The sequence below is a fragment of the Ostrea edulis genome, chromosome 5 (genome assembly GCF_947568905.1).
Source record: "Ostrea edulis chromosome 5, xbOstEdul1.1, whole genome shotgun sequence".
Lineage (NCBI taxonomy): Eukaryota > Metazoa > Mollusca > Bivalvia > Ostreida > Ostreidae > Ostrea > Ostrea edulis.
In genome coordinates this window covers 37,672,929-37,700,172 of record NC_079168.1, presented here as the reverse complement: position 1 = coordinate 37,700,172, position 27,244 = coordinate 37,672,929, and the positions used below count along the sequence as shown (strand labels likewise).

The 27,244-nt window shown below is 34.2% G+C and overlaps 1 protein-coding gene across 45 annotated transcripts in view; it reads left to right on the top strand.

The window, feature by feature from the left end:
• LOC125652804 (uncharacterized) overlaps positions 1-27,244 on the top strand; it is an 81,381-nt gene that overhangs the window by 15,012 nt on the left and 39,125 nt on the right. For 5 of the 45 annotated variants that reach the window (XR_008803257.1, XR_008803256.1, XR_008803239.1 and 2 more), the window contains 5 exons: positions 36-5,432; positions 5,725-5,882; positions 18,382-19,247; positions 23,662-23,764; positions 25,067-25,181. Coding sequence is in view for 1 of the 45 variants with exons in the window: in XM_056165947.1 (XP_056021922.1) it covers positions 5,725-5,882; positions 18,382-18,493; positions 18,917-18,966 (320 nt within the window). In the remaining 44 variants the exon portion in view is untranslated. Of the gene's footprint in view, positions 1-35; positions 5,433-5,724; positions 5,883-8,723; positions 8,906-18,381; positions 25,182-27,244 lie in introns of those variants that run through there. The other 40 variants (XR_008803240.1, XR_007361702.2, XR_008803227.1 and 37 more) reach the window with 20 other exon arrangements.

The window sequence follows — 27,244 nt, the reverse complement described above, 5'->3', positions numbered from 1 at the left end:
CTTTCTATTAATTTTTTTTTTTTTTTTTACAACAGATGATGTCTAAAGATTGAGTTTTCACTGCAGACAGTTTTCTGAGTTTATAAGTTTCAATGGTTTTGTGACAAAGAAGCTTTTAATGCAGTCGATATTTACACCATAAAATTGGATAATCAGAAATTTCATCTCTTTGCATTTTGGCCGTGCGATGATAGTGTTAAGAGAGTGTGTGTGATGGTGTTTGATGGTGTTCATGTAGATCTTGAATTGTCATATGTACCTGTGTTTCATCCATTTTCTTTTGATGTGTATCAGATGTTGTAAATATGGAAAATGAAGGACCTGCAGTTATATAGGTACTTAACAACAATTGTCTTAATTCCTTCCAAGTTTGAGTTATTTTGTATGAGGTTGCGATATTTACCATTACATAACCTTGCAATGTGGGAGACCCAGATTGCTGAGAAATTGTTTCATGGCAGTGTGTCATTTCAATAATGCTTGCATGCTGTAAACAAAAAAGAATGTTCTTAAAGATATGATAACAGTCGTATTTGGCCCCTCAAAGGAAATTTCTAACCCAGATTTTTATTATCTCTGGCTTGCTCTTTTTGTCTGTATCTTGCACTGTGGTTATAATTGGTATGCTGAAGATCAAAAGTAAGTGATTGTCAAAGCTTAAGGTTTTATATCAAGATCAATGCTAAATCGTGTGAAAGTGTTGTTGCTCTATTTTTATGTTGGTCAGGTTATAAAATGATACCCCTTTCTGCCCAGTACTCTGTCATTCCATCATTCTGTCATAGTGATAGTTTTTAACTGTGTTTGTAGATAATGAGATAATAATTGGTATTTATCTCTTTATGTTGGTGACTTAATTCAGTGATAGTTTTATGTAGGTTGACCTATTTTCACCAAAGTTTAAATATTGCCTTTGAAAATTTCTGTTTATTATTCAGTTTTCTGTACTATCAGATCATAAGCAGATTTCTAACATGTTCTTAGAGAGTAGAGTAGTATTTATTACCAAATCTGGGGCCCAGCATAAACATGTAACATATTATATAATTATTGACACAAGTGAAGACAATACACAGTGAAGAGTCATTCTTCACATTAATAAACTGTCATTCCTGATATTTAAAGTTTCATATGTAGACATCAATACTCAGTTGAAATGTAAACATGTGCATTATCCCTAATGCAATATATAATGTGCCTGATACATCAACAAGAGGCAGCAAGAGTCAGTGCTAAAGGATATAAAACAGAAATCCACTTCAGCCTCATGTAGAATAAGCAGATACATAATATATAGATTAAATGTTGAATCGCATGTGTAAAATAATATATATTATAATAATTTACATATTTAGCAGATTTTTAATGTGTACCTACCTAATAATAACTCAAAGATCAAGCTTAACTTTCCTCTAGTGACCTTCTTCATCAGAGTAATTGCCCTTGGACTTAAAAAAATGTCCTAGTTATTAATGACTTTTTTCCCCACAGACATTAATTAATTAACAAATAGCATCATTAATTATGTAATTAGTATCTTAATTCATTACAAGATCCACTTTGCAGTACCAATTGCCTTAATTCTAATTTACCAATATGATATTCTATTCTTGTTTCATTTGCACCCAAATGTTATTTTCACACTGACATATCTAATTTTTATACATATTTTAAATGAAAAGCCCATTTTCCTCAGTTAGTAATTACAATAATTTGATAGGAGTGTTCATACATGTATTGAGTCTAACCACACTGTATGAAATTGATTTGAGAGTTGCCTCCCTTAGACCACAAACTTACAGCATGTTCCCCTTGTGCTGTTTTTGTAGGCAGTGTACAGAGTACAAAACATCAGATGATTTTATTCCACTTGACATGTTTAGAACACTTAGTCACATGATACTTTCTAGAATATTTAATTATTGATGTTTGTCATGGAACTTTTAAAAATAAAAATTGACAGTGCACTAGAAATCCTGGCAGAAATTTTCTGATGTTGGATCACAGTGTTTTTGTGATTAGGGATCATTGTTTGATGCTGAAAACACAGAGGTTGATTATAACAAATATCTTAACTTCTTCATCAGAATTCTAAGTTTTGTTCTAATACACTTCTTCTGGTGTAGTAAAAAAATCTCAAGGTTATCTAAAACAATGCTAACCCACTTCCTGGCCTATCAATATAAGAGTGCTTTCTTCTGAAATCATTACTGTGTGTGAAAATGATATTATGTAACTTGCACTTTCACGCAATGAAAACAAACATGGTGCAGAAAAGATACAGAGTAATAAATTGCAAGCTCCTTGATCCATGAGGAATCTTGCTATTGTGTGCGATATCTAATTTTTCTTCTAGTGAGCAAGGTTTTTGACAACCTGCTGGGAAGGTGTGTGAATGTGGAATCTGAGAAACTGAATAAAATGTCAACAAATTAATTGTCAAGTAAAACAAGATAATGGAGAGAGAGAGCCTATTGTGTCAGCTGATTGATGGGAGGCCAGGGATTCTTTTCATTTGGCAGACATTGTGGAAATGGAAATGAGGAATCTATAAGCATTCCTAATAGCTGCACACCACACAAGGAAACAGATGATGGAATTTAATAGGGATCAACACCATGTTATAAAATTTGCAATTGAATTGAAAGGAGAAGAATTTTAATTTGATTACAACAAAAGTTGTATTCTAAGTTTGATTTTTGTAAAGCTTTTATTTATGGAGGCAGGATTAATGAGGAGGGGGGTGATAAGAAATGTACAACATTGGTCGTTTTTATGTGGAAGTAGGAATGCTATTTCTAGTAGTCAGTTTCTCGTTCAAGTGATATTTCTAGTGAATGAACTTGTTTCTTCAGGCTGATTTACACTCTCTCAGTATAAATTATTAGTGAAGGTCAGGCTGTGTTTTACCCCTGACGTATACACACTTTGATAGAATCGGTAGGGTGTCGTTTAGTGTAATGGGGTGAGAATATTTGTCACTTCTTACCTTGTATGGATGATACATATTTTTGTTCTAGGTATTGCGGCTTCTTAACCCATCAAAAGGCAATTTAAAATGATAAAATCTTAGGAAAATTGACTGTTGCTTTAATAGGTGTCATAAAATATCTACCTATAGAAGATAAAATACACAGAATTAGAGAGAATTTCCCCCAGAATATAGTGTTTGTCTGACATTATAGAGGATTTTAACAATCCGTTATTCTGCAATTTTTAGCCCATCCTTCACCATGTATAGATATCTGTGTATCCCGCCATTCAAAAGGTGACATACTGCTGGTGCTTCTCGTGTAGTACTACATCAAGCTTTGTCAGTAATCCCCAATCATCTTCACATTAAAGAACATCAGATCTCCTAAGCTCTCTGTCATTAATGGAGAATGCTTTATTTGTAACAAATATACATGTAATCTTGTTATAAAATATTTCGGACTGTCACGAAGTGTATTATGTACATGTACCAGCCCATAATTCTGACACTTTTGTAATGTGAAGGTAATCCTCTGCCATTTCGTTCACCCTCAATTCCTTGTATAAATATCACACACTTGCACCTACGACAAGAAGTGAAATTCTGGTCCCCCTTTTTACTGCTGTACCCGAATTCCTGGGATAAGGAACGGTTGCCATACAGAGCATCAGCAACCCAGACATGTTGTTGTCCCCCCTGACAGTGTTTGTAGTGTGACAATGAAATCCGAACAGCTTCACATACAAGCCTGGAATGTGCTGCTCTGGTCTGATACCAGTCTTTACACTCTCTGTCTTCATATTCATCTCATTGATTTTATCCTCTTAATGAAATTCAGGTAGTTTAAAAGATTAATACTCTCTCTCTCTCTCTCTTTCTCTCTCTCTCTCTCTCTCTCTCTCTCTCTCTCTCTCTCTCTCTCTCTCCAACAAAAGGTCAGCTATGATGTTTCAGCAATGTTATTCAGAACTTTATATTGTTAGAATTAATGGGTTCACAAGAAGGGGAGTTGAAGACAAGGAGAAGCATTATTTCGAGTAAATTCCATTAGTACTGTGTATTCATTCGAACCCATACATAATTGTTGTTAAGCCATATTTTCCAATTAAACAACCATTATTGGGCAAATTACAGGCACTTTGGACTCTGTGATTGATTTTTTCTACATGATAGTAAATATCACTTTTGGACAAATTATGAAAGTTAAATACCACCTGTATTGAAATTTTGTGCCATTAAACTTTCGATTTGAACTTTTTATTAACACAGAGATGCCATGTTCTTTTTAAGAGGTGCTACCATGCATGCTTGACAGCAGTGAAGAAAATTGATAATTTGACTGCAGTAACCCTGAAAGGAAGTGATCGGAAATGAAGTTGACATAAAAAATCTTGTCATGATTGAAAATGGCACAAATATTGCAAGAAGTCAGAATGGCATTCATTTTAATGACTAGTTTAAAAAAAAAACTAAAAAATTAAGAATAAACTCGTTAATAAATGATGGGTCTGTTATCGTATTTTTACATGTTAATATTATTAAATGATTTGTCTGGGGGGATGGCCCTTTGAAAATGAAATGAAATATTAAATAGAATTGAAATGAAAGTCAGACAGTAGTTTTTTTTTTCTTTTGAGTGATGTTGTTCATGTTTAGCAAGACTTCTCCTCTCCCCTGCTGAGAAATTTTAATTTCTGTCATTTTGTTAATTTTTTCTTGAAGCATTGCCTCCTGCTGCTAACTTTACACTTCATTAGAGGGCATGCACATTTCTCTTCTTTTCCTTTCATTTTTTCGTTATCAAGCTATACCACAAAATGTTTAGATTCCAATTCCAGTTGTCATATTAGAAGAAGAAAAAAGACATTGTGTATACATGCAGGGTTAAAAAACTTAAAAGACATTGCTTTTATTGTAGTGTAAATTGATTTATGATAACAATGTTTGTTTTTCTTGATTGTTTTTTTTTCTGGTGTCAGTGGAATTCTTTTTTCATTAACTGGGGAGTGCAACACCTCTATGTAACCCAACTCGTTGGTTAAGTCAACATTTCTACCATCCAGAATTGTCTCTATAAACATGAAGAGTCAACAGAAATAAAAATCACACAGAGTTTCTTCATCTTGGAAACTGATAAATTAGGCTTTAAACAGACCATTATCAACACTGGTGCATGTCCCCCTGAACGAACACTGCCGGCAGAGCTCAAAAAACAAGCAATAAGTTGGGTGTTTGCAATCCCCTGTATTAAAGTTTCTTTGAGGTTTGGGGTGATTTTCCCAATCCTGTCAATCGAAGACAGAAATTCTATTGAATTTTTTTACACACCTGTGAGGCAACTAAGAATTATCATTCAGATATCTTCAAGAAGATTTTTATCATTTCCTACGATTTTCTGATTTTCAATTTAAATGAAATCCTCTTAGAGTTGAAAATGAAAAGAAGTACAATTTAACAGGTACATTGTCATTGTGATTGTGCAAGCTAGAATAATTACTCAGATAATGTAATTTTGGAATGGTTGATTGCTTTGTTCAAAATTGAAGTCAAAAAGATTATGTGATACAATTTATTTTATTAAAAAAAAACCACCAGTTTATAGAGAGAAAAAATAAAGATACAATCTACAAGATTGCAATTGCTTGCCAAACTTACACGTGGGATTTTTAAAAAGACTGGTAATGTGAATTATGAGTTTTCTAGCATGCCTTGTTGATATGTAATATGCATTCATACTGTCTCTGTTTCAGGCCAGGGATATGAAGTCGGATCTGTACCACATCATGCAAAGTGGCATTTTGGCAACATTGTTGGAAGGTCAACAAAGGCGACGATTACTTTAAGGCATGAAAAACTGCCAGCTGTACGCTTTTTTTACACTGACATCATCATATTCATGAAACAGAAGGTAATTTAAACCAGCAGTGGTTATTTTAATTACCGAGATACAGGTATAGGTGTATGATCATGTTTGCAAGTTGGTTAACCACTTCTAAAGCCCACTATTTACTTTTCAGCTCAATTATATTAGGTCTAAATAAAATGCACAGGATATATAACACCACAAACAAGAATATCCTCCTTTTGTTTGATCAAGAAAACTCTTGATGGTATCTGTTAGTGAATAAACACAACCAAAAGTCTTGAACAACAGATTATATTTATTTTTCATTTATGCCTAACTGCATAGAAATGTTATCCTCATTTGGACCCCTGTATGATAAATGCAGCGGGTCATAGGTTGGACAGGATGTGATTTTTTACCTGTTGATCCCCAAAGCAGTTTTATTCATAAACTTGTGCATTATCCATTTCTTTCTTTTGCTGCGCACTAACTGAAGGTCAAGGTCATCCTACCAACATAAAAGACTTCCTGTGACCCTCTGGTTTGAGATGTTGGTTAATGGGTTGCTATGACTTCTACTATTTCAGTGATAAAAAAAAAATCTGAGGAGATGCATCAGTTGAATTACAACAAAATGTAGTTCAAACCACAATGTTAGAATAATGCAACATGACATTGAGTGGGATGATGCATTCTGAACAGGGTATTCAAAGTTTGATTGAAATGACAGGGTCGCTGAAGGAAATCAAATATGGCGTTGTTATGTAATTCATTGCCTCTTAATTTGGTGCATGATTTGGACTCAATTTGCATTTCAACACCTGCAAGTCTTCACTGTTTGATAGACACTTGGATATGGTCGAGTTGTATCTGAATTATCCACTAAAGTTTTCCCCATTTCAAAATTTCAAAGCAAACAAGAACAGAAATGGTATATCTTTAAGTTCCTCACTTCCCATTATTAGCTGGGTGGTTTTGGACATCGGGTGAATGATGGTATTGATGACAACATTTCAAAAATCTCTTAAGTTCAGAGAGCATCCAGCTAAAAATAGTTGAGCCTCCAAGTGACAGAGATTTGCTGTCAGGTAGTTTGTCTTTGCATTTCAATATCGTATTCCAAGCAGGATATCAGGGTGCAATATTCATACACTTCACCTTTGAAGAGCGAACTTGAGGGGGATTTGTTTAGGAGCTGGTGAGACTCTTGATGACTCACTCATTTTTCATTTTAATTTTTTTTTTTTTTTTACCTTTTTGGCATTTTTAATTAATTACATACTCCTTATGTACATGGGGGGAACTGCTCACCTTACACGTAAGTTGATGGTCAGTCATATTGAAATAAGAGTACTAATGAAGAACCTCCCATGCAAAGGGGACAATTTTTAAAAATTTAAGACGACATCAAATAAAATTATGATCTCTAACCACACTCCTCTGGGTGACAATGACGATTGTGTGTGCCCCCCTTTAGATTATCTCCTTATTCTCAAGTGCCGGATGTTTGCGTTAAGTGGTAAATTAATTACAAAGATTTAAGTCGCAGACAGCGAAATCTTTTTCCCAAATTTGAAAAGTAAACGAGAGCTTGGTTGAGCTTATTGACTGAGCCGATATTGATTACGGTATTGATTTTTTGGTACTGTAGTTATGAATGACATGTCAATATTGTCCCTGGATGGCTGACATGACCGCTCTTTGGCTGATTCTTTATTCCCGCTTGATCCACAGAAACCACAAATGTTTGATTAAGTTATAACTGTTACCTTGCTCAAGCAGATTATTGTCTCTCCCCTACAGTAACCAGTGGATCATTTCCACAAAGCAAATAGACTTTAGCGCCATGCTTCCTTATTTTGGCATACATGCTCCCGGCTCTGATACAATAACCTTTTCCTACGATCGAGAAAAAAAAAAGTTCTTGTGTATTTGCAGACACCCCCTCATCATACTTAGCAGGAAAACTTTTAACTTGATGTGAATTATACAACTATCTCATTCTGTTTAAAATTTTAAGTAAATCAGCTATCTAGAAAATTGTCATCTCCGTAAACATATTGTGAGTGCACTTTTTACAGAATGTGTCTCCTTCGGAATTCTATAGGCTTTTGTATTCATCATATTAGGTGCAATTTTGTGTGTGAAATATGATCTGAATTGAAGAGTTTTGAAACATGATTTATTTAAATTATTTTTGATATTGATAATGAGATTCGTTTTGAATGTTGATATTGGGTTTTTACACTAGTGTTCAGTAAATCAAGTTGATGCTTTTAAGTGCACTTTATGTAAATAGATATTATATTCTCCATATGTTATTGACATTGTCATCAGATTTTATCAAGATATCTTTGAATATGAATTTTAATCACAAATTTAAATATTTGAAATGGGAACAATTAATTCTGTACAGAGAGACCTGGCAGTAAGAAAATTAGCTCCCAAATTCGTTCCTGAATATTCTTAAACCTAAGGAACTTATCCTCTTTAAGAAGACATTGGTAAAGATTTCAAGATAGATTGAGATTAGTGCAAATTGATCTCTGATATAAACAAGATTTCAAGATCACAAAATATGGCTGCATTGCTTATCGTTAAGTAGTTACTTTAGTGTCAATGATTTTCGTGGGCATCAAGTTTCGTGATTTTGACGAATAGTACAAAATTCCCTTTATACTTTTTCTCTAAATTAGAAACTAGACTACATTTATCTCTTTATTTTATAATTTTACTCGACCATGAATTATTTTTTTTTCAAATTCAACAAATAATAATGCTTATGTAAAAATGTCTGTCTATTTATGAATAAGAAATTTTATATTGCATGTTGATTATCATGAATGTACATGGGTAGGACAGTTCTTGGTATTTTGATTTTCTTTGAATTTTTACAAATTAAAGATTGCAGCTAGTGCCTCACTTGTGTAGCTCTACTGTTCAAAGATCAGAAGAGCTCACTGTACGGGGTGGTTGATTGTCCATAAGATGCCTGCCTATTTGTTTGCCTAATGTCTGTAAACATCTTCTGCAGTATTTGTCAGATTTCTGTGAATCTGTGAAAATGAAGCCATTGTCATCTGTCGGTATGTACTTTCCTATTTCTCGATGTGTCAAATTCCATGTTCTTGATTACAACAAAAATTAGCATGGTTTGGATTTATTTTGAATGATGTTATAAGCATGACTGAATTATATTGTTCATCGAGAAATGAATATAAGAATTCCATCATGTAATGGGTTTTTTCTGTAATTGGAATACGCTAGATGTACTTTTTCCAACTGTAATCTGACTGTCAGCCTCAGGCTGGATATCTATTTCAAAGCAGCTGTTTAGCAGCCGTGTAATAATACATATACATCAGTTTATGGCACAGGTACAACCTTGCTAATTACGTCATTTACGCAAACAATATGGACTTTGGTTCTACATTTTGTAAGAGAACAAATGTGGACCAGTTCAATGATTCAAAATCAATAGCTTTCAAACCAGTGTTCAGTACTTATAGAGCAGAAAGCAAAATCAAAGAGAATTGATCAGATACACTCAGATATTACAACATGTTTCAAATTTTGAGCTTTGATTTTCTGGGCATTGTTGAAGATCATACACAATAAGGGCCAGGGTTTGAGAGGATACCCAGTTCTCAATTCCTTTTCTCTAATTTGCTAGTTGTACATTATTTATACTCTCAACTGTGGTCTGGACTTCAAAGACAGTGTGAAAGATGGATAAAGTGGAGAGTAAATTTGCCCAACTTTTGCTAATGCCTGCTAATTTGTTTTTAAAAGTAAAACTTGTCCCTTTTATATTTCCGTAAGTAGCTGATAACTAGAGAAGGCCTTGATACTTAATGGTCACTTTAAATTGGTTAGAGGACTTCACCAATTATACTGATCTTAGGGATTATATTGCTCTCAGTGGGGGGATATGTATCAACTATGTACAATATGGACTGGTCATTTAGTCAAGTGCTTCATCCTGTTCCCAATCTGACCATGCACTTGACTTCCAAAAATCTAGTGATAAGTGCTTGGGTATATCTGTGACTTATTATCAGATTAACATACAAGTAGCCTCCATTATTGTGTCTCTCCCCAATACAGAAGTGGCTTGTTGGTTTAGTCCAATTTGCCTGTATATACGGATTTAGGCCTTTATCTTGGTGTGACTGTAAATTTTTTGTTATTATGCCTCCTTGAAGAGAGGGGACATTGGTTTGCACCTGTCGGTATGTTTGTCAGTGGGTAGACCATTAGTATTGTCTGATCAACATCTTTTAATTAGAACTATTTGCATTACAGTCATCATGCTTGGTACACCCTAAGCAGTAGATGACCTTTATTGATTTGATTGATTGATTGATTGTATCTTGCTTAACGTCTCGCTCGAGAATTTTTCACTCATATGGAGATGACACCAAGACCGGTGAAGGGCTTCAAATTTAGGCCTATGCTCAGCGCTTATGGCCATTGAGCAGTGAGGGTTCTTTAGCGTGCCACACCTTCTGCGACACAGGTCATCCATTTATAAGGTCATCTCTGAGGACCTGTGACATTCACACCTGATGCCAAGCGTTTGGCAATGGAACTGTCACTACCTGTTTTAACGACTTAGGTCTGTCGCGGCCGAGATTCGAACCCCGGCCTGAGGTCACAAGGTTAAAGGTCAATGGTCAATCTACTTTGGACACAGGAAGACATTATCCACTCCATATTTTGAGAACCCTTTACTTGACAGACATCAAACTTGGTACACTGGTACCCCTTAAAGAGTAGATGACCTGCATTGGTTAAAATGTCTTATGGTATTAAATATTCTTTTCATTTTGAATCAGAAGGCGATAGATCCATTCACCTTGGATTTAAAAAAGATTCTGTTTATTATCTTTAGAACCTTTTGCCTAATAAAGGTCAAACTTGGTAATGTGGTTACCTCTGACTAGTAGATAACCCATAGATTTAACTTTTATTACAGAAATTCTAAATTTAAAGCTGATGTGTTTATTATGATCAGTTTAAAATTAGTAGTGTGTTCATTATGATCAGGTTAGTGGTGTGTTATGTTTATTATGATCAGGTTAGTGGTGTGTTTATTATGATCAGGTTAGTGGTGTGTTATGTTTATTATGATCAGGTTAGTGATGTGTTTATTATGATCAGTTTAATGATGTGTTTATTATGATCAGGTTAGTGGTGTGTTTATTGTGATCTGGTTAGTGGTGTGTTATGTTTATTATGATCAGGTTAGTGGTGTGTTTATTATGATCAGGTTAGTGGTGTGTTTATTATGATCAGTTTAGTGGTGTGTTTATTGTGATCAGTTTAGTGGTGTGTTTATTTACAGTATGTATGTTTATTATGATCAGGTTAGTGGTGTGTTATGTTCATTATGATGAGGTTAGTGGTGTGTTTATTATGATCAGGTTAGTCGTGTGTTTATTATGATCAGGTTAGTGTCATGTTTATTATGATGAGGTTAGTGGTGTGTTATGTTTATTATGATCAGGTTAGTGGTGTGTTTATTATGATCAGGTTAGTGGTGTGTTATGTTTATTATGATCAGGTTAGTGGTGTGTTTATTATGATCAGGTTAGTGATGTGTTTATTATAATCAGGTTAGTGGTGTGTTTATTATAATCAGGTTAGTGGTGTGTTTATTATAATCAGGTTAGTGGTGTGTTTATTATGATCAGGTTAGTGGTGTGTTTATTATGATCAGGTTAGTGGTGTGTTATGTTTATTATGATCAGGTTAGTGGTGTGTTTATTATGATCAGGTTAGTGGTGTGTTATGTTTATTATGATCAGGTTAGTGGTGTGTTATGTTCATTATGATCAGGTTAGTGATGTGTTATGTTTATTATGATCAGGTTAGTGGTGTGTTTATTATGATCAGGTTAGTGATGTGTTTATTATGATCAGGTTAGTGGTGTGTTTATTATGATCAGGTTAGTGGTGTGTTATGTTTATTATGATCAGGTTAGTGGTGTGTTTATTATGATCAGGTTAGTGGTGTGTTTATTATGATCAGGTTAGTGGTGTGTTTATTATGATCAGGTTAGTGGTGTGTTTATTGTGATCAGGTTAGTGGTGTGTTTATTATGATCAGGTTAGTGGTGTGTATATTATGATCAGGTTAGTGGTGTGTTTATTGTGATCAGGTTAGTGGTGTGTTTATTGTGATCAGGTTAGTGGTGTGTTCATTATGATCAGGTTAGTGGTGTGTTTATTATGATCAGGTTAGTGGTGTGTTTATTTACAGTATGTATGTTTATTGTGATCAGGTTAGTGGTGTGTTTATTGTGATCAGGTTAGTGGTGTGTATATTATGATCAGGTTAGTGGTGTGTTTATTATGATGAGGTTAGTGGTATGTTTATTATGATCAGGTTAGTGATGTGTTTATTATGATCAGGTTAGTGGTGTGTTTATTATGATCAGGTTAGTGGTGTGTTATGTTTATTGTGATCAGGTTAGTGGTGTGTTTATTGTGATCAGGTTAGTGGTGTGTTTATTATGATCAGGTTAGTGGTGTGTTTATTATGATCAGGTTAGTGGTGTGTTTATTATGATCAGGTTAGTGGTGTGTTTATTATGATCAGGTTAGTGGTGTGTTATGTTTATTGTGATCAGGTTAGTGGTGTGTTTATTATGATCAGGTTAGTGATGTGTTTATTATGATCAGGTTAGTGGTGTGTTTATTATGATGAGGTTAGTGGTATGTTTATTATGATCAGGTTAGTGGTGTGTTTATTATGATCAGGTTAGTGGTGTGTTTATTTACAGTATGTATGTTTATTGTGATCAGGTTTAATAGTGGTATGGTTATCTAAAGTATCAGGTTAGCCATATGTGGACAGCATTCTTCAATATGGATAATACCCTTGTCGCCCATGACTGTTTATCCAATCAACAAAACAAATAGATTCTGAATTGCCCTAAGTCATGATCTCATTTGACCATTTAATTTGAAAATTAGAAAATCAGCAAAAGTGCATATAAATTAGTGTGTTCGCCTTTGGGTGTTTATCATTGCAAAGTAATTTTATTTGTCATTGTAGATAACTAGTCAGTTTGCCAAAGCCTAGCTGTAGTATATTGTGTTAGACAAAAGCCTAGCTGTAGTATATTGTGTTGGGCAAAAGTCTTTTAAATTTTTCTTTGTGATACTTTGTATATTAATCAAGCAACCTTGAGGTAAACACGGAAATTATTTTTGTTTACATACATAAGTATGTCTTATTTGGCTTTTTTGTTTGGTTGTAGTAGTTAAAGTGGTATTGTCTGCAGTTTGAGCCAATAAGAAAATCATGATTATATTTAAGTTGGTATTTATAATAAATATTGAGTGCCTTTCTGTGTTTCATAGATGTTGAAGAGTGTCTTCAATTGGGGCACAGAGTTTTAGCAAATAGATAATTTCCTGTTATCAAGAATCAAGTGATTAAATTGTCAATGCCATCATCTAGTTATTGACAGAGAATAATAACCTTTAGGTCACCATAAGGAATCAATAAAAACACAAACCCATAGTTTTAGTACCCCTCAAAAAATGTCTTTAATCTTCCAAACTTCACACCATTTTAAGATTTATGGCGTCAACAAAGTCCTCCAATTTCCCCCTTAAGTTACTCTCCACTGGAAACCTAAAGGAAGAAAAGGGAAACCGAATATAAATAACAAACATACATTTTACAGGGAATGGTGGGAGTATTTGGTTTTGCAGGTGTTTGTGTTAATCTTTCAGTTTCTTAATGAAAAACTTGAAATTTGTCAGGCATTGTGTGTGAGCTCAGTTCTTGGCTGGCTGTAGGTTTCTAAGGTAGGCTAATGGCCCTGCTATGGGAGTCCCCGTCGAGCTGTAAGAATAGAAAGAGGATAGCATTCAAGATGATTATTTGTGCAATAGTTCTAATTTATCACAATTTCAGCTCTCCAGAAAATCTAATCACTAGCTACTGGGAAAAGGTGACTAATTCAAAATGCCTTTGAATTCATTCTGACAAACACGATTCTAAAAGAAGTGTTTCTAAAGGGAAAAAAAGGTTTGGAACGGTGTATAAAAATAAGATTGGGAGTGGAAGTCAGAAAAAAATAGACCATGCACTCATTCAGATATCAAAGCAACAATTTTCAGAATACAAATACAAATTTCCAATTTTAGCAGAGCAACTGGTGAACTACTCAGGTTTTTGTCTAATTTTAATTCTGTACAATATGCCCACAGTCAGTGAGAAAAGAATGGCTTTCAGGGGGTCTGAATAAATTCGTTCATTAAGACACAGAAGAGTAGTTTACTATTCTTGGCAAACCTTTTTTCGTTTGATTTTGAATTCTTGATGTTCTAGAGAGTAAGTGCTAAGTGATACCATTGACAGACATAAATGTAATTTAAAAGTGCACCAGATAATATAAAGTTTTAAAAACACCCATAAACTAAGTTTTAACTGTGTAATCAAATAATGAAATCAGAAGAGGAACCGCATTGATGAGAATTACACAATGTTTATATATCCTTTATCAGTTTTACTATGCAGATATCGCCAACGTAGGCTATCTTATGATTTTCTTCATTTCAACTTCTATCAGATTTGATTACTATACACTTGGAAATTTCTGTGGTGTTGCTTGCATGAATTCATAAACAAATCCATTACACATGGTATTGTTTCCGCATTATTCCCTTATAATTTGGTAAGAGATCTGGAGAAAGGAATATGTACATACAAAAACTTCTTTCTTGTGTGTATATAATTACCACCACATGTGAAGTATCAACCATTTTCTATTTTTAAAAAGGGTTATAAACAAATTGCTATGTTAGAGGTTCGAGCTTTATAAGGAAGTTTATTTTGGTTTATAAACATGTGTATTCAAAAATCATTTTGTGAAAAAATAGTTGTAAGGATTTCTTGATTGTTGTATACATATATTCCTGTTATCAATTTAAAAAAAAATTGTAGAACACTCCGGTCACTGCTTGCTATGTTCTGACCCCATTGAATAAGGTGATCATTGTATACTAATGTATATGATAACATAATAAATGAAAAGGATTAATTTTTAGTATTGTGACAGTACTGATCCATATAAAAAATTAGAGGCTATTTATTTATTATTTTTTTAGTGTGTCTGTCACTTAATTGTTTCTGTTTGTCTGCAATTTTATCCTTGATATAAATTTTTAACTATATATATCCCTTTTATGGAAGATTTAGACTTCATACTTGGTGAACAGATGGGTCAAGGTTATTGCTATAATGACAGCTAAAGGTCAAGGTCATTTATTTAAACCAATCGTATTAAATATGTGCTGATTTAGTTTCTGATTTAACTTCCTTATATAGATAAAATTTAGCAGTCTCAGGAATTCCTTATATAAACTATTTCTTCTATATTTAATGGGGAAAACAGTGAACTTGATTGTGTATAAATTTAAATGAATACAAATGAAATATCTAAGTCTCCATTCCTGAAATTAACTTGGCAATGCGTACAAACTGATACTATGTAAAAGAAAATACCCAATAAACAGATAACTGATATGCATAAATATAACATTTGGTTGTTAAAAAATTGAAACATATCAGATAATGAAACAGGAAAGCGTGATGAAATCATGTAGAGTAAGTACTTCAAATGATGAAATATGTACATGACTCAAACTAATTAAATGTTATTTGTGTTATCAGAGCAGAAAATCAACATACTTTCACTTTGATATGAAGGATCAAAAAGTGAAAAAATGCATAGACTTGTGTACTGATCTGGTAGTGCTTCACACATTGACAACGATTTAAATGCAGATATACTGAACACATTGTGGAGTGTAGTGTATTAAAAAAACAACCATGTGATATTTATTTTACAGAGAGAGTGAAAAAATCACTCTAAAAAGTCAACTCCCTGTTAAAGAGAATTTTCTAATAGAGTATGAAACTGTATCATTGCATGGTCAAAAACTTCAAAGATGATTTAATCTACAGGAGTACTTTAAAGAAAATTTTGTAGGAACAAACTTTTAATATTCCCACCAATTGAGATGAATAAACTGGACTAGTCTGATAACCACTTCTTTCCACACATTCAGCAGTGACACCTGCTGTTTTATTGGCTGCCAGGCAGATTCACCCTCCAATCAAATCCCACAACTCATACTCACTCAATTAAATTTCTCTGTGAGAATTCTCCAAAGTAGTAACACTTCATTGTAAATGAGTGACATTTATCATTTATTCTGCCGCAGGTTATGGGGATTCTCTGATAACGGTTTCAGAGTTTCCCCAGGTGGTTCGGACATTGATGATGGAGCCAGGAAGGGAAGAGACCCAGAATGACCATTAGGGAGTAAATGAAGGGGTTTAGAATATACTTTAATTGCCCTTTCAAGGTCCTATGACCCTCCTATAGGTGATTTAGGATCAACTCTGCCTTATGCAAGAGAGGGTGAATGTTTCTATTTACATCTGGATGATCTGTGATTTGTAACAGGGTCAGAATTAATTGTCTAATAATTGATTAGCACTGCAACCTTGCTGCTGAACTGTAAACTTGATGTGTCACGAAGTTTTATTACTATAAGAAAATGTGCCATAGAAAAAGTACACAAGAGAAGTGATATAGAACAGCATCAGCCTGTAATTTGTTCGTCGTTAAACAGACCACTAATACCGCTATTGATCTTAGAATAACATTTAAGTAAATGGGTTTTTCTAATAACATTCCCATTATAATATCGACACAGATTTTTAAGCATCTCTAATGATCAGGTATTCTAAACCATGTGTATCGTTTCAGCTTCTGGTAGTTTCATTTTCCACTCCAATAAGTCGTAATTGATATTATGAACAGGTAACCATCCTTAAGTTTCAGAAGATCTTTTAACAAAGTGTATGAACTTTTAAAAAGAAAATTCCAGAATGCTTTTATAAGACTTTAAACATTGTGACCTGTTCCAGGCTTCTCATCACTGGCTTTAGGGTGCTGCGTAATAGTCAGTTTGACACAGGGCTTATAATGACACACCTGTATTTAAATTTTTAAATTGTTATGAAAAAATTGCAGGTATCAGGTGAATTCTATTTTTATCAATGGTTGTGGAGTGTTGGTGAAATGAGAGATCAGGGTTGTCAACTAAAGGAAGTAAACAACCAAACACAGGTGGAAATTTAAAATCAATTTTACATTAGTCACATAATCAGAGTCAATCGTAATCTTCTTTTTTTTCAAATCTGAAATTAGCTCCAGAAGATGTTGAAAACATTGATGATTTTTGAAATGATCAGTTTTAAAGGAAACTGATTATTTGTATAGTCAATTTAGGAAGGTTATTCCCTGAATGAATTAATTCAGTTAAGGTACATTGCATAATTATCTTCAGACTGATCAGAATCTTAAATAAACTCTCAGACATTGAAAATCAGAATAAAAAGCCAGTTTGTTGGGCATTGCATAATATTTTTCTCTTTGCATGTCATAAAAAAGCTTTTGTTTATTGTCAACATATCTGAATTTTTTTCCAACATAACTGAATGAAATATTCCGTGCTCCACATAGAAAAGTTTGGCACCAGTTCGTATGAATGAACAGTTTCTCTGTTTTTGTGCCCCATGTAAACAGGCGTCTATTGAATTAGGTTATTTCACAGGAAATTTCTGTTTGATTCCTGAAGCATTAGTTTTAATGGACCCATGTCCACAACTTTGTGGTGTATCCAAATTGCCATGACCTGTGTGTTTGTCACCTAACAAATGCTGGTTGGAAGTCAGAATAATTAAAATACCATTCACAAGATTGGATGGTCTCTTGCCTTGCCCATTTCGCACCAGGACTAAGCTGGTTACAGCATTTAGTGTCCAAGTTTTGTATACAAATAGTACTGGTTGTCATTAATGGGGTCTGCTTTATCCAGTGTACAGTATTCACCATAGCCAGACTATAATGGAAGGAAAATGGAAACAGCAGTTTGTCAAAATATACTTGATTCCATTTGTTAATCCTATTGTAATACCAGTAACAGGTTTAAAGTATGGGGAAAATTGTGATTCATTTAAGCAAATTGAGCTTATTTCATATTAGGGAGTGGTGTATAAAAAATTGTTATACCCAAATAGTCACATGCTATTCATTTTTAAATGTTATTTGATGATTGTCAAACTTTTTAGTGAACTTAATACGGACTGTAACTTCCCATCATAAATAGAATTTGACAATGACAATCGATATTAAATAGAAGATCACGGGTCGGAGTCTCTTTATTATGTATTGATGTACACTATAACAGATCACCGGATATGATCAACTGAGTTTCTGACTAATAAAATATAACATAACAGACTTTCTCGCAAGATATAAATTTTATGTGCACGAGTGTTCAAAAAAAAATATTGCTTCAGTGCAGAAAGGGTATAAATTGAATATCCTTGTCCCCCTGCCCCTTTGGTTGTTAACTAGCAATGATGAAGATTTAAAAGACAAGCCATATTTCTGACCTTGACATAAAGACCATAAAAAGTCGATGTTTCTGTTGAATTTATGATGGTTGAAGTACCTTTTTTCCAGAGAACCTGCCATGAGAAAGTTTTTCCACTGATCAGTTTTCTGTACTGGAGAAGGGAGTTGGGATTGAGGATCCTTGAGAGAGAGAGTTATTGCATCATTGAAGGAGTATGGGGTATGTCCTTTATTTGACACTGTGGCTTTTATTGTCCAGCTTCTGGGTTTAGGTGTCAAGTATCTCAACAGGATTAGCTGTATTTGAACCTTTGGGAGACAAAAAAGGAAGATGGATTTACAAAAATAGATTTTGTGGTGTAAAAACACTAAACATTGCTAGGCTTTGTTTTCTAAGAGAATTAAGTGAATCTGATTCAGATGCTTGTCTACCATTTCCTTACTTAGAAAAATGAAACTTTTTTTTATAATTACTACTACAGTATGATATTCATGTGCTTTTATTTTAAAAGTTCTGAGTAATATAGTTCCTGAGTACTATATTTTCATAAAATGAAACATCTTTGAAGTTTACCTATTTTGACTTCCTCCTCATGGGTCAGTGATCTCAACTGTGTTTGATATCTTATTTAGTTGTTTTCAGAGACAAGACAATTGTATCTGATGATGAATAATGAAAGATGTCCAAGTTGAATCCATCCAATTATTGTGGTCATTTTCTCCTGCAGGGACCAACTGATTAAAGAGATAAGCATCAAATTAGAAAAGCACAAAGTTGCTCTCTTTCATTTGGAGTATTATGGATGGGCTAATGATATTGTTTTGTGGTGAGTTGATAATAAGGCAGCAGGTGGTTGTGGTTATCTCTGTGTTGGTCCCTTACTCTGTTTCAGGTGGGATTTTCCGAGGAACAATTCAATGTTCATCAGGAAAGAGTTGGAATCAGTTGTTCCAGATGTGGAGACTTGATAAAAGTACTTGAAAATTTTTACACATTACTAATCACATATACATCTGCAATTAGAAATGTCATTCTTATGATTTTAACATCTCGACTAGATATAGAATTTGAAATGTTCTCGGAGGATAGTGAAGTGGACGAACGTTATCTCTTCCGCAGTAGAACTGCCTCACCTTCCTGTGTAAAATGACATAGTTAAGTTTCTTTGTTCTAACTCTCCACTACATATTTCTCTTGGTTATTTTGACTAAGAGGGGAAATATGTTTGTTCTGTCCCCCTCTAATGTAATATTCTGGTGACTTTTGGCTCTCAGCCTTGACAGGTCGGACCCACTATTCAAACACATTCTGGTCACAAAAGGACAAAAAAAAAATCACTGTTCCTTCTTCACAGCTTTATGGACTAAGGAGCCATAGGTGAATTTTATGTAAAGACATGTAAAATGTGCAAATGTGCTGCAGGTGGCCCAAACCCATTACCTTTTCAAATCCAATCATGCAACTCCACCCCATGACGATCTCCTTCCATATTATATTATCTTCTAGAGTGTCCATTGTCCAGTTCTTTGAAGGCAACAACACATTTCTCTGTGTGTTTATTGAAGAGTGTCTCACTCTCCCACACCAGGAAGAGCCTGGGAAAGTTCAAGGTTGGCATATGGGGGGATCAGATAATGAAGGGTCAAGATTCAATGGGCGAGAGAGAGAAAACCAGCATTGTTTGGACCTCTATTGATTTCTGACAGCTTGCCTGCAACATGATGTTTTGGTAAATTAACAGGTATTAAAACATCTGTAATGATTCCATTTTTGTTGCAGTTGTGTTTCTTAATTAGGCCTTGTGGAAACCCTCACATTCTTTGAATCCAATGCTCAACGACACAACTCCATCTTGGTGCATTATTTCACTCAGTTATCTAGACATCTACAGATAATTCATTTTAATGCACCTTTGCATTAAGAATGGAACTTGCCAATATTGTTTAGATAATGAATATACCTAGGTCTGTCTGACATGGAGGAATAGTTTCTGTCAGGGACAGTGTACGTGGGGTGTTGATTGTGGTAGAGATTTACGTTAACAAGGTGGCCAGAGAGTGTGAGACTTCAATTCAATACAATATAAGAGATCTCCCAACTCTTATAAGTGATTGCATAATGACTTAATAAGTGTTTATTCTCAGTCTTATCTGATAAAAGGTTTTTGATTTTCTCTCTTATGTGATGATTTTCTTCAATTTTGCTATGTTCATTCATGCGCAGTTGTATTAAAACTCAAGATAGAAAACAAGATTACAAACTACAAACTGCATTTTGAAATTGTACAGAAAAAGGAAAGGGGTTAATGGTAAATTGAAGTGCTATCTATTTTATATAACATGTATACAAGATGCTGTCACATGATAAAAACCGACTTGAAGCACTGATGCATTCCATATAGCTCATTGATTGAAAACTTGTTCCAAAGTGTGGTAATCTGAAAATCGGGATGCGATTATATATTTTTTTACATTTGTTTTTTGTTCATAGTTCATGCAGGTGGCATGTCACCGATTTCGATAAACACATGAAATCTGACATGATTGGGAGCGGGTTACAGGTGTGTCAGAGGGGTAGAATGTAAGTCTCGAGTCGTAATTATAAAGATTAGTATCTGACATTACAAGGAGTAAAACATTGGTACAAGATAAACAAGAAAATTACCACTCAAAAACAAATTAACATCTTTTTTTCTGGGCTAGAAAGATAAACATCTAAACCAAATAAGCTTTAACTTTTTTTATGGTAATCCTCATGAAATGATTGCTAAGCTAATTTATTGATTGCTTTGTTCAGAACTACAGTTTTGTAAAATGTGACATGTTGTGGTTCATTAATGAGTAAGCCCGTGTCAGATTCGTGGTAGAAGGGTGTTGATTGGTGGAAGGATTGTAGACTATTGTTTTGAACTCTGACTGAAAATCCACTTCTAATGTATCCAATGGACCGTCATTATCCACCATCATAGTATCCGACAGTGCACTCCGATAACCCAGCCCTACTGACAACAAACGATTTCAAAATGTCAATCTCTTTATTATGTACTATCAATATTTAGAAAATGCTGATCTAAAAGGAGCTGCGTATTCAGCTACTCATGTTCGGCTATTCGTATTTTGTGTACAATAACCGCCCAGCATCACATAAACTGCACCGGGTTTCCCTGAATGTGATGATAGGGTTTTTCTATTGATTACCAATGTCCACTTTTTAAAGTTCTTAATTTTCAAAGGCTGATGAAAGATGAGGAGTATTTATCTGATGGTAAATTCTGGTGTTTACGATAAACCCTTGTAATTTAAAAGGAAACAGTATTGTTACATTCACGTGTGTCAATAGCTGACAATAGACTTCAAAACAAATGCTACAATATCATGATTACAATACTGGGTGCAACTCTTTATCATGGGGAGTTGCTGATACCTATTTTTGGTGTAATCTTTCCAAAATGGTTTTTATTTAAATTCCAGTTCATTGAAATGTATAGGAATGGGATGAGCTTGTGATCTGTGGCGCATGACAAAGTGCTTTGTAATGAGGTCCTATGTAGCAAGTGCAATGTCGGGAACACTTCACATAGCACACATGACTAAGAAGAAAGCTTTAAGAGGGACATTAGATATAATTTTCATTATGAGCAAACTACTTGTCATAGATTTTGCTATCAGATGTAGCAATTATACGTTGAAATTAGATTCACTTCATAAATCCAATGACGGAAAAGCATATGATTTATGGTAATGTTAAAATGGTTTTATATATATAACTTGGATGTAAATAGGGAAATTAACAGAACTAGAAAGTACAGTCCGTATCTCAGCTGTCGTGATGTCAGTATAAGAGTTATGCCCCTTTCCCTGCTCTTTTTGATCTCGATTAGGGAAGTTATTGTTTGATACGCTGTTTGAAGTACTTTTTCCTGTCTAATCACACCAGTATGCCTGATTGCTACTATTTTTGGAATCCCTATTTTCTGATGACTGTCAAAGATTGAATTTTAGTCACAAGGTCTGATTGTTTCAAATCTGAAGCATTATTGAGCTTTATGGTGCTAAAATTGATGACAATATATGTGTATTATTTATTATTGTCAGGTTGCCTGAATGAAAGATTTTATTCAACAGATATAACTTTGAATTTCACCTCTTTGGTTACAAACTGTTAACTCTTATTGAATATACGGGATGGTTTCACATTAGGCTAGCAATCCATGACTATACATTTTGATGGTTGAAAGTGTACTACATTTACATGCTTTTGACTGATATCTGTAGTATTTTGTGTTTAAATTCATGTTCCTTCCAACAAACCTATTTTGTGTTCCTATTAAGGGTCTTGTCCATTTGTAAACTGACCATTATTGAAATCTCAGACAATTGTTATCAAGCCGCTAATATGGGTATTTAAATGGAATAATTATGTATCTTTTCATCATGTGTCGAATTTACCCCAACTGCATAGCAGAAAATGAATCAAATCCACGTGATTTGTAATTTCATATTTTTTACAGCCCTTTTATGATCGTTAAATGTGTTTTGTTGTTGAGCATAAGTAAAGGACTCATGAAAAATGATGTGTGTACCAGTTGACGTGGAATTGACGACTGTCCCGTGGAAGATGTCACAACAAGCAGACACGGGGACACCAATACAGCGTCATTGACCGAGATTTAGTCACAGTGCTAGTAGTCACAGAACTGGTCAATTCAGTTTCACTTCATCTGGTGACAATAGGTGTTTTATTTAGTACTTAGATCAGCTCCAGTTAGTCTGGTGTCGCAGGAAAAGACCATACAGCACAAGTACTGTGGCTGTCAGCTCACTTCTCAGCTGGGCCACCGACCATTCAAAAAATACTGACTTCATACAGCATAATTGGTCATTTTCAATGACATTTTGGTGTTTAAGTGTATAGATAACTGCGCTATGGGTTTTGCTACTTGTATGAATTAAGTCGTATGGCGTCCTTGAGTGTGAGAGCAAGACTGTAATTGTTTTAATAAATGACGTCAATAGGTATTTTCTCATGACTTTTCATATGTTGAATGATTGGTTTTCTATGGGATCTTATGCTTAAGAATGGTATAATTGGATGATTTTGTTTTTGTCTGTCGAACATTCCAGACCGTTTAAAGTGAAGGAAGTCATATGTCATTGTTATTTTATTTTTTGTTCATATTTATAATTGTACTAATTAATGCACAAATACTTTTCTCAAGGTTTATGAATGTGCATTTAGTTTAAAGGATCTGTGATTTCATTGATGGGCTACCAAAGGCATTTTGTGAAAGCACTTTCTTTCACAAAAATTAAGTACATAGTGTCAAGCATGTTTATAGAGTTTGATTAGGGAGACCCTTACATACATAGAATGTGTCCTTATTGTAGAATGCAGATTGCAGTCAACTTACTGTGAGTGAAAAAGTACACATGAATTGAATGAAATGGACCTGTCCTCTTGCATCACCTCTGCAGAATTCTCAAAGAAGAGGTCAGCTAATGTGGTTGTTGGGGGAACTGTAATGATAAAAAGAAATGAAAGAAGAGGTCAGCTGATGTGGTTGTTGGGGGAACTGTAATGATAAAAAGAAATTAGGAAAATTGTCCAGTTTGAGATATCTGTCAGAAAATCTGCAGATAAAATATTTTTGACATACAGATCTTGAATATATACCTCCCTGTCCTGAGGTCACCCAATTTTAACAACCTTTAGCTAAATGTCATAAAACCATTTATTGCTACTTCTGGTGCAGGGTTTATTCCCATGACCTTGCCCTTCCTTTATTATGCTCATTACAAAACAAAAACGTATCTATTGTGTAAACTATGTGTGTATTATATTCACTTGGAAAATAATTGAATAACAGTAGGTAATATGATGAAAGTAAGTCATTGGATACTTGATGACAGTTTTTTTATTCACTTACAAAAATACCATCTAAGGTGATAAAATCCAATACCAGTACCCTCAGAAAGTGTACCCTGTGATACTGCAGAGTCTGGCTTTGTCTGTATATAAAAGATGTTAAAAAATTATGTTGCCATCAGGAAGTTTTGGGGCATGTTAAAAATACATGAACTTGAATAAATTAAGGAAATAAATTTAATTCGTTTTTCATCTATGTATTCAGTATAATACACATGTACATGCAGTTCACAAAATTTATTGACAAATCTTTATTTAAAAATATATAATGGGTGTAGACTTCAATTTTTTTGGAAATGTGCGGTCTGATCAAAAAGTCGTTAATTAGATAAGTTAATTGCACTTGAGGTAGGATGACTTCTCCTACTCAGTATCGAGTTTCGGTCATACCATTAATCATTTCTTAATTTACTCTTCTAAATATACAAAAATAATTTTTCCTGTACTGGTAGTTAATGATCATTTGACTTGAAAGGCATAATTATTAATGTGTTTTGTGAACACTATGTCTGTGTAAACCTAACGTGCAGACAGCAGTATTTTGAAAGTATAATTGATAGTGATTGTGATATTCCATTGTGAAGTCACATTTTGACACTAAGTGTTGTACAGTACGTAAGAACTTTTCGTGGTAATTGATAATTAAGACAACAAATACAGATTTTAAATAATGCATTTTGAATTCATGAACTACGTCAAAGCACTTTTGGGGATTGTATAAATTTACTGTCATATAAATGTAAATTTGCAGAACTCCGAATTGTCATTCTTGTAACAAATTTAGATGAAATTTGATATTGGAGAAAAGTTCATGTTGAAAGGTTCCTCAATTTTAAAGACCATGCCATTCAAATCTATTTACTGTAGGTTTAAATTTGGAAATTACAAAGCTCTGCTGAATGTCAATTAGTATTCTTCAATGAGCCAAGAGGCAAGCAATTAATCATTGGATCCACTGAGACCAGAAAATGCAGCAGTTTTGGTAAGAGGTCTTAAGAATAAACCAGTAGACACTAAAGTGATATTCAGCTTAACAGTACAGTTCAACACCTTGAAATCTGTGTAGAGGTGCAGTAACTGATTATGTGTCATTTACCATCTCTTCGAGAACATTTCACATGTACCGAGAAGTATCTGAGGTGGATCAGGGCCATTCTGATGAGATTACCATGATAGTGCCTGTGAAGATCTAAAATCAGACCACTGTTCTCAGTCTAATGTTATGTCCTTTCATTACAACTTACCCAAATGGTTTTGCATTCATATGAAGCTTGTCATCCTGTAGCAAAACCAAAATAAACTCAATAATAGTATACATTCATATAGGACAAATAATCCTTAAGAAGGAAAATCTATATCTGTTCACATTGAGAGAAATGTATCTTTATATGTTCTATAAAGAGAGTCTTACTCATTGATAATTTTTAATTTATTTGATAAAATCTTGCTACTTAAATCAGCCTTTCTGTTTGCCAACCATACACTCCAGATTGCATTAGATCCCAATTCCAAGGTCTTCTGTGTATATGTTGAGCTGGGGTTTGTCTTCTCTGTTCAAACTTTTGTCAAACAACATGGTTCTTCTGAAGATTAAGTGGACATGCGAAATGCTTTTCTACTCATTTATAGTCATTTGGAGTTACCTGTAGGATTAAAAACTAAATGGTATGTTGGGCACAAACTAGGTCTAAACTCTGAATGTCATAGCACTTTACTTGAAGTAAGGGGACAAAAGCCATATCATTGAGAAACAAAGCGAAATATGAATGAGAAACCTCCAAACTTTTAGGCTTGACCTGTTAGCCAAGCTATTTGTGGTTACATCAGAAGGTGGCTGAGTACAAACTGAGTGTTTTATGCAGTGTTGGTGGCTGTAATTCTGTATACTATCCTTACAAGACTCTTCCAAAGCAACAGCAGTTGTAACAGCATGTGATGATTTAGAACTGCAGAATGCATTGTCAATGACTGAAAAATCAATAAATTGGTTAAAATATTCTAAACCCTAACTGTACTGAATATATACTGTTGATGAGAGGTCAAAGAAAATATTAAAAACACAGAAAGATTAAAGCCTGGCATCAGGTGTGCAAAGAACTATTTCGATCACATTTTTTTAAATAATTGATCTTCTAGAACTGAGTAAATGGCATTTCATTACAAGAATTAATTTGCAATAGCCCAGACTTTGGTGACATACAGGCTGGACACAGCTGGCTTTTGCATGTTTGACAACAATAATGGCTGACCAGCTCAAAGAGGTGTGTAAGTTGACCTAGTGCAATGGCAGGTCAATCCACAGGTTGTCATGATCACGAGCACCGTGTTCGGTTTTGTTTTTTAGGCTGATTTCTTTCTATGTTTAGCATAAACGGAATATTAGATAGTCACACTCGACCAACATGTCCACTTGGGGTCAGAAGGAAGAAAAGAATTGCTGAGGTGATTGACAAAGACTCTTTTTGTTAAAATCACTCTTTTTGTTGTACAGAACTATTATTTTCTTTTTTTAAAACGACACAATGGAAACCTTGTAATGGACAGGCAATGAATATGTCAAGAAGAACTAGGTTCAACTTTATGAGACTATGGACATTGGCAAACTTTCCATTTTTTAACTGACAGTGAAGAATGAAGTTAATGTGTTTGATAAAAGCCAGCTAATTGGTGGTCATCTGCCTGCTATTGCCATTACTATTGAATATCTGCTTGGTTCACTGCTTCTGGTCAAGGAGACTGGAAGTGGTGAATTCTGTATTAGAGTTGTTGAGAGTCGTAATCAAAAGAGAGGCTGGCTGAACGCAGTGACCTGCTCCCGAGTATACCTGTTGCACAGGTTCAGCAGATGGAATGCTAGGGATCAATAAATCCAGGTTATTACTGAAAAGATACCAGGGACTGTTAGGGACCTTTTTTCTATGAAGATCAGATGTTTAATGGAAAATTTTATCATGTTATAAAATTTTATTGTCTATTGTGGGTTACAATGGGATTCTTTTGTGGTGTGCATGTTTTGTAAGAAGCCATGGACTGAAGTTTATCGAA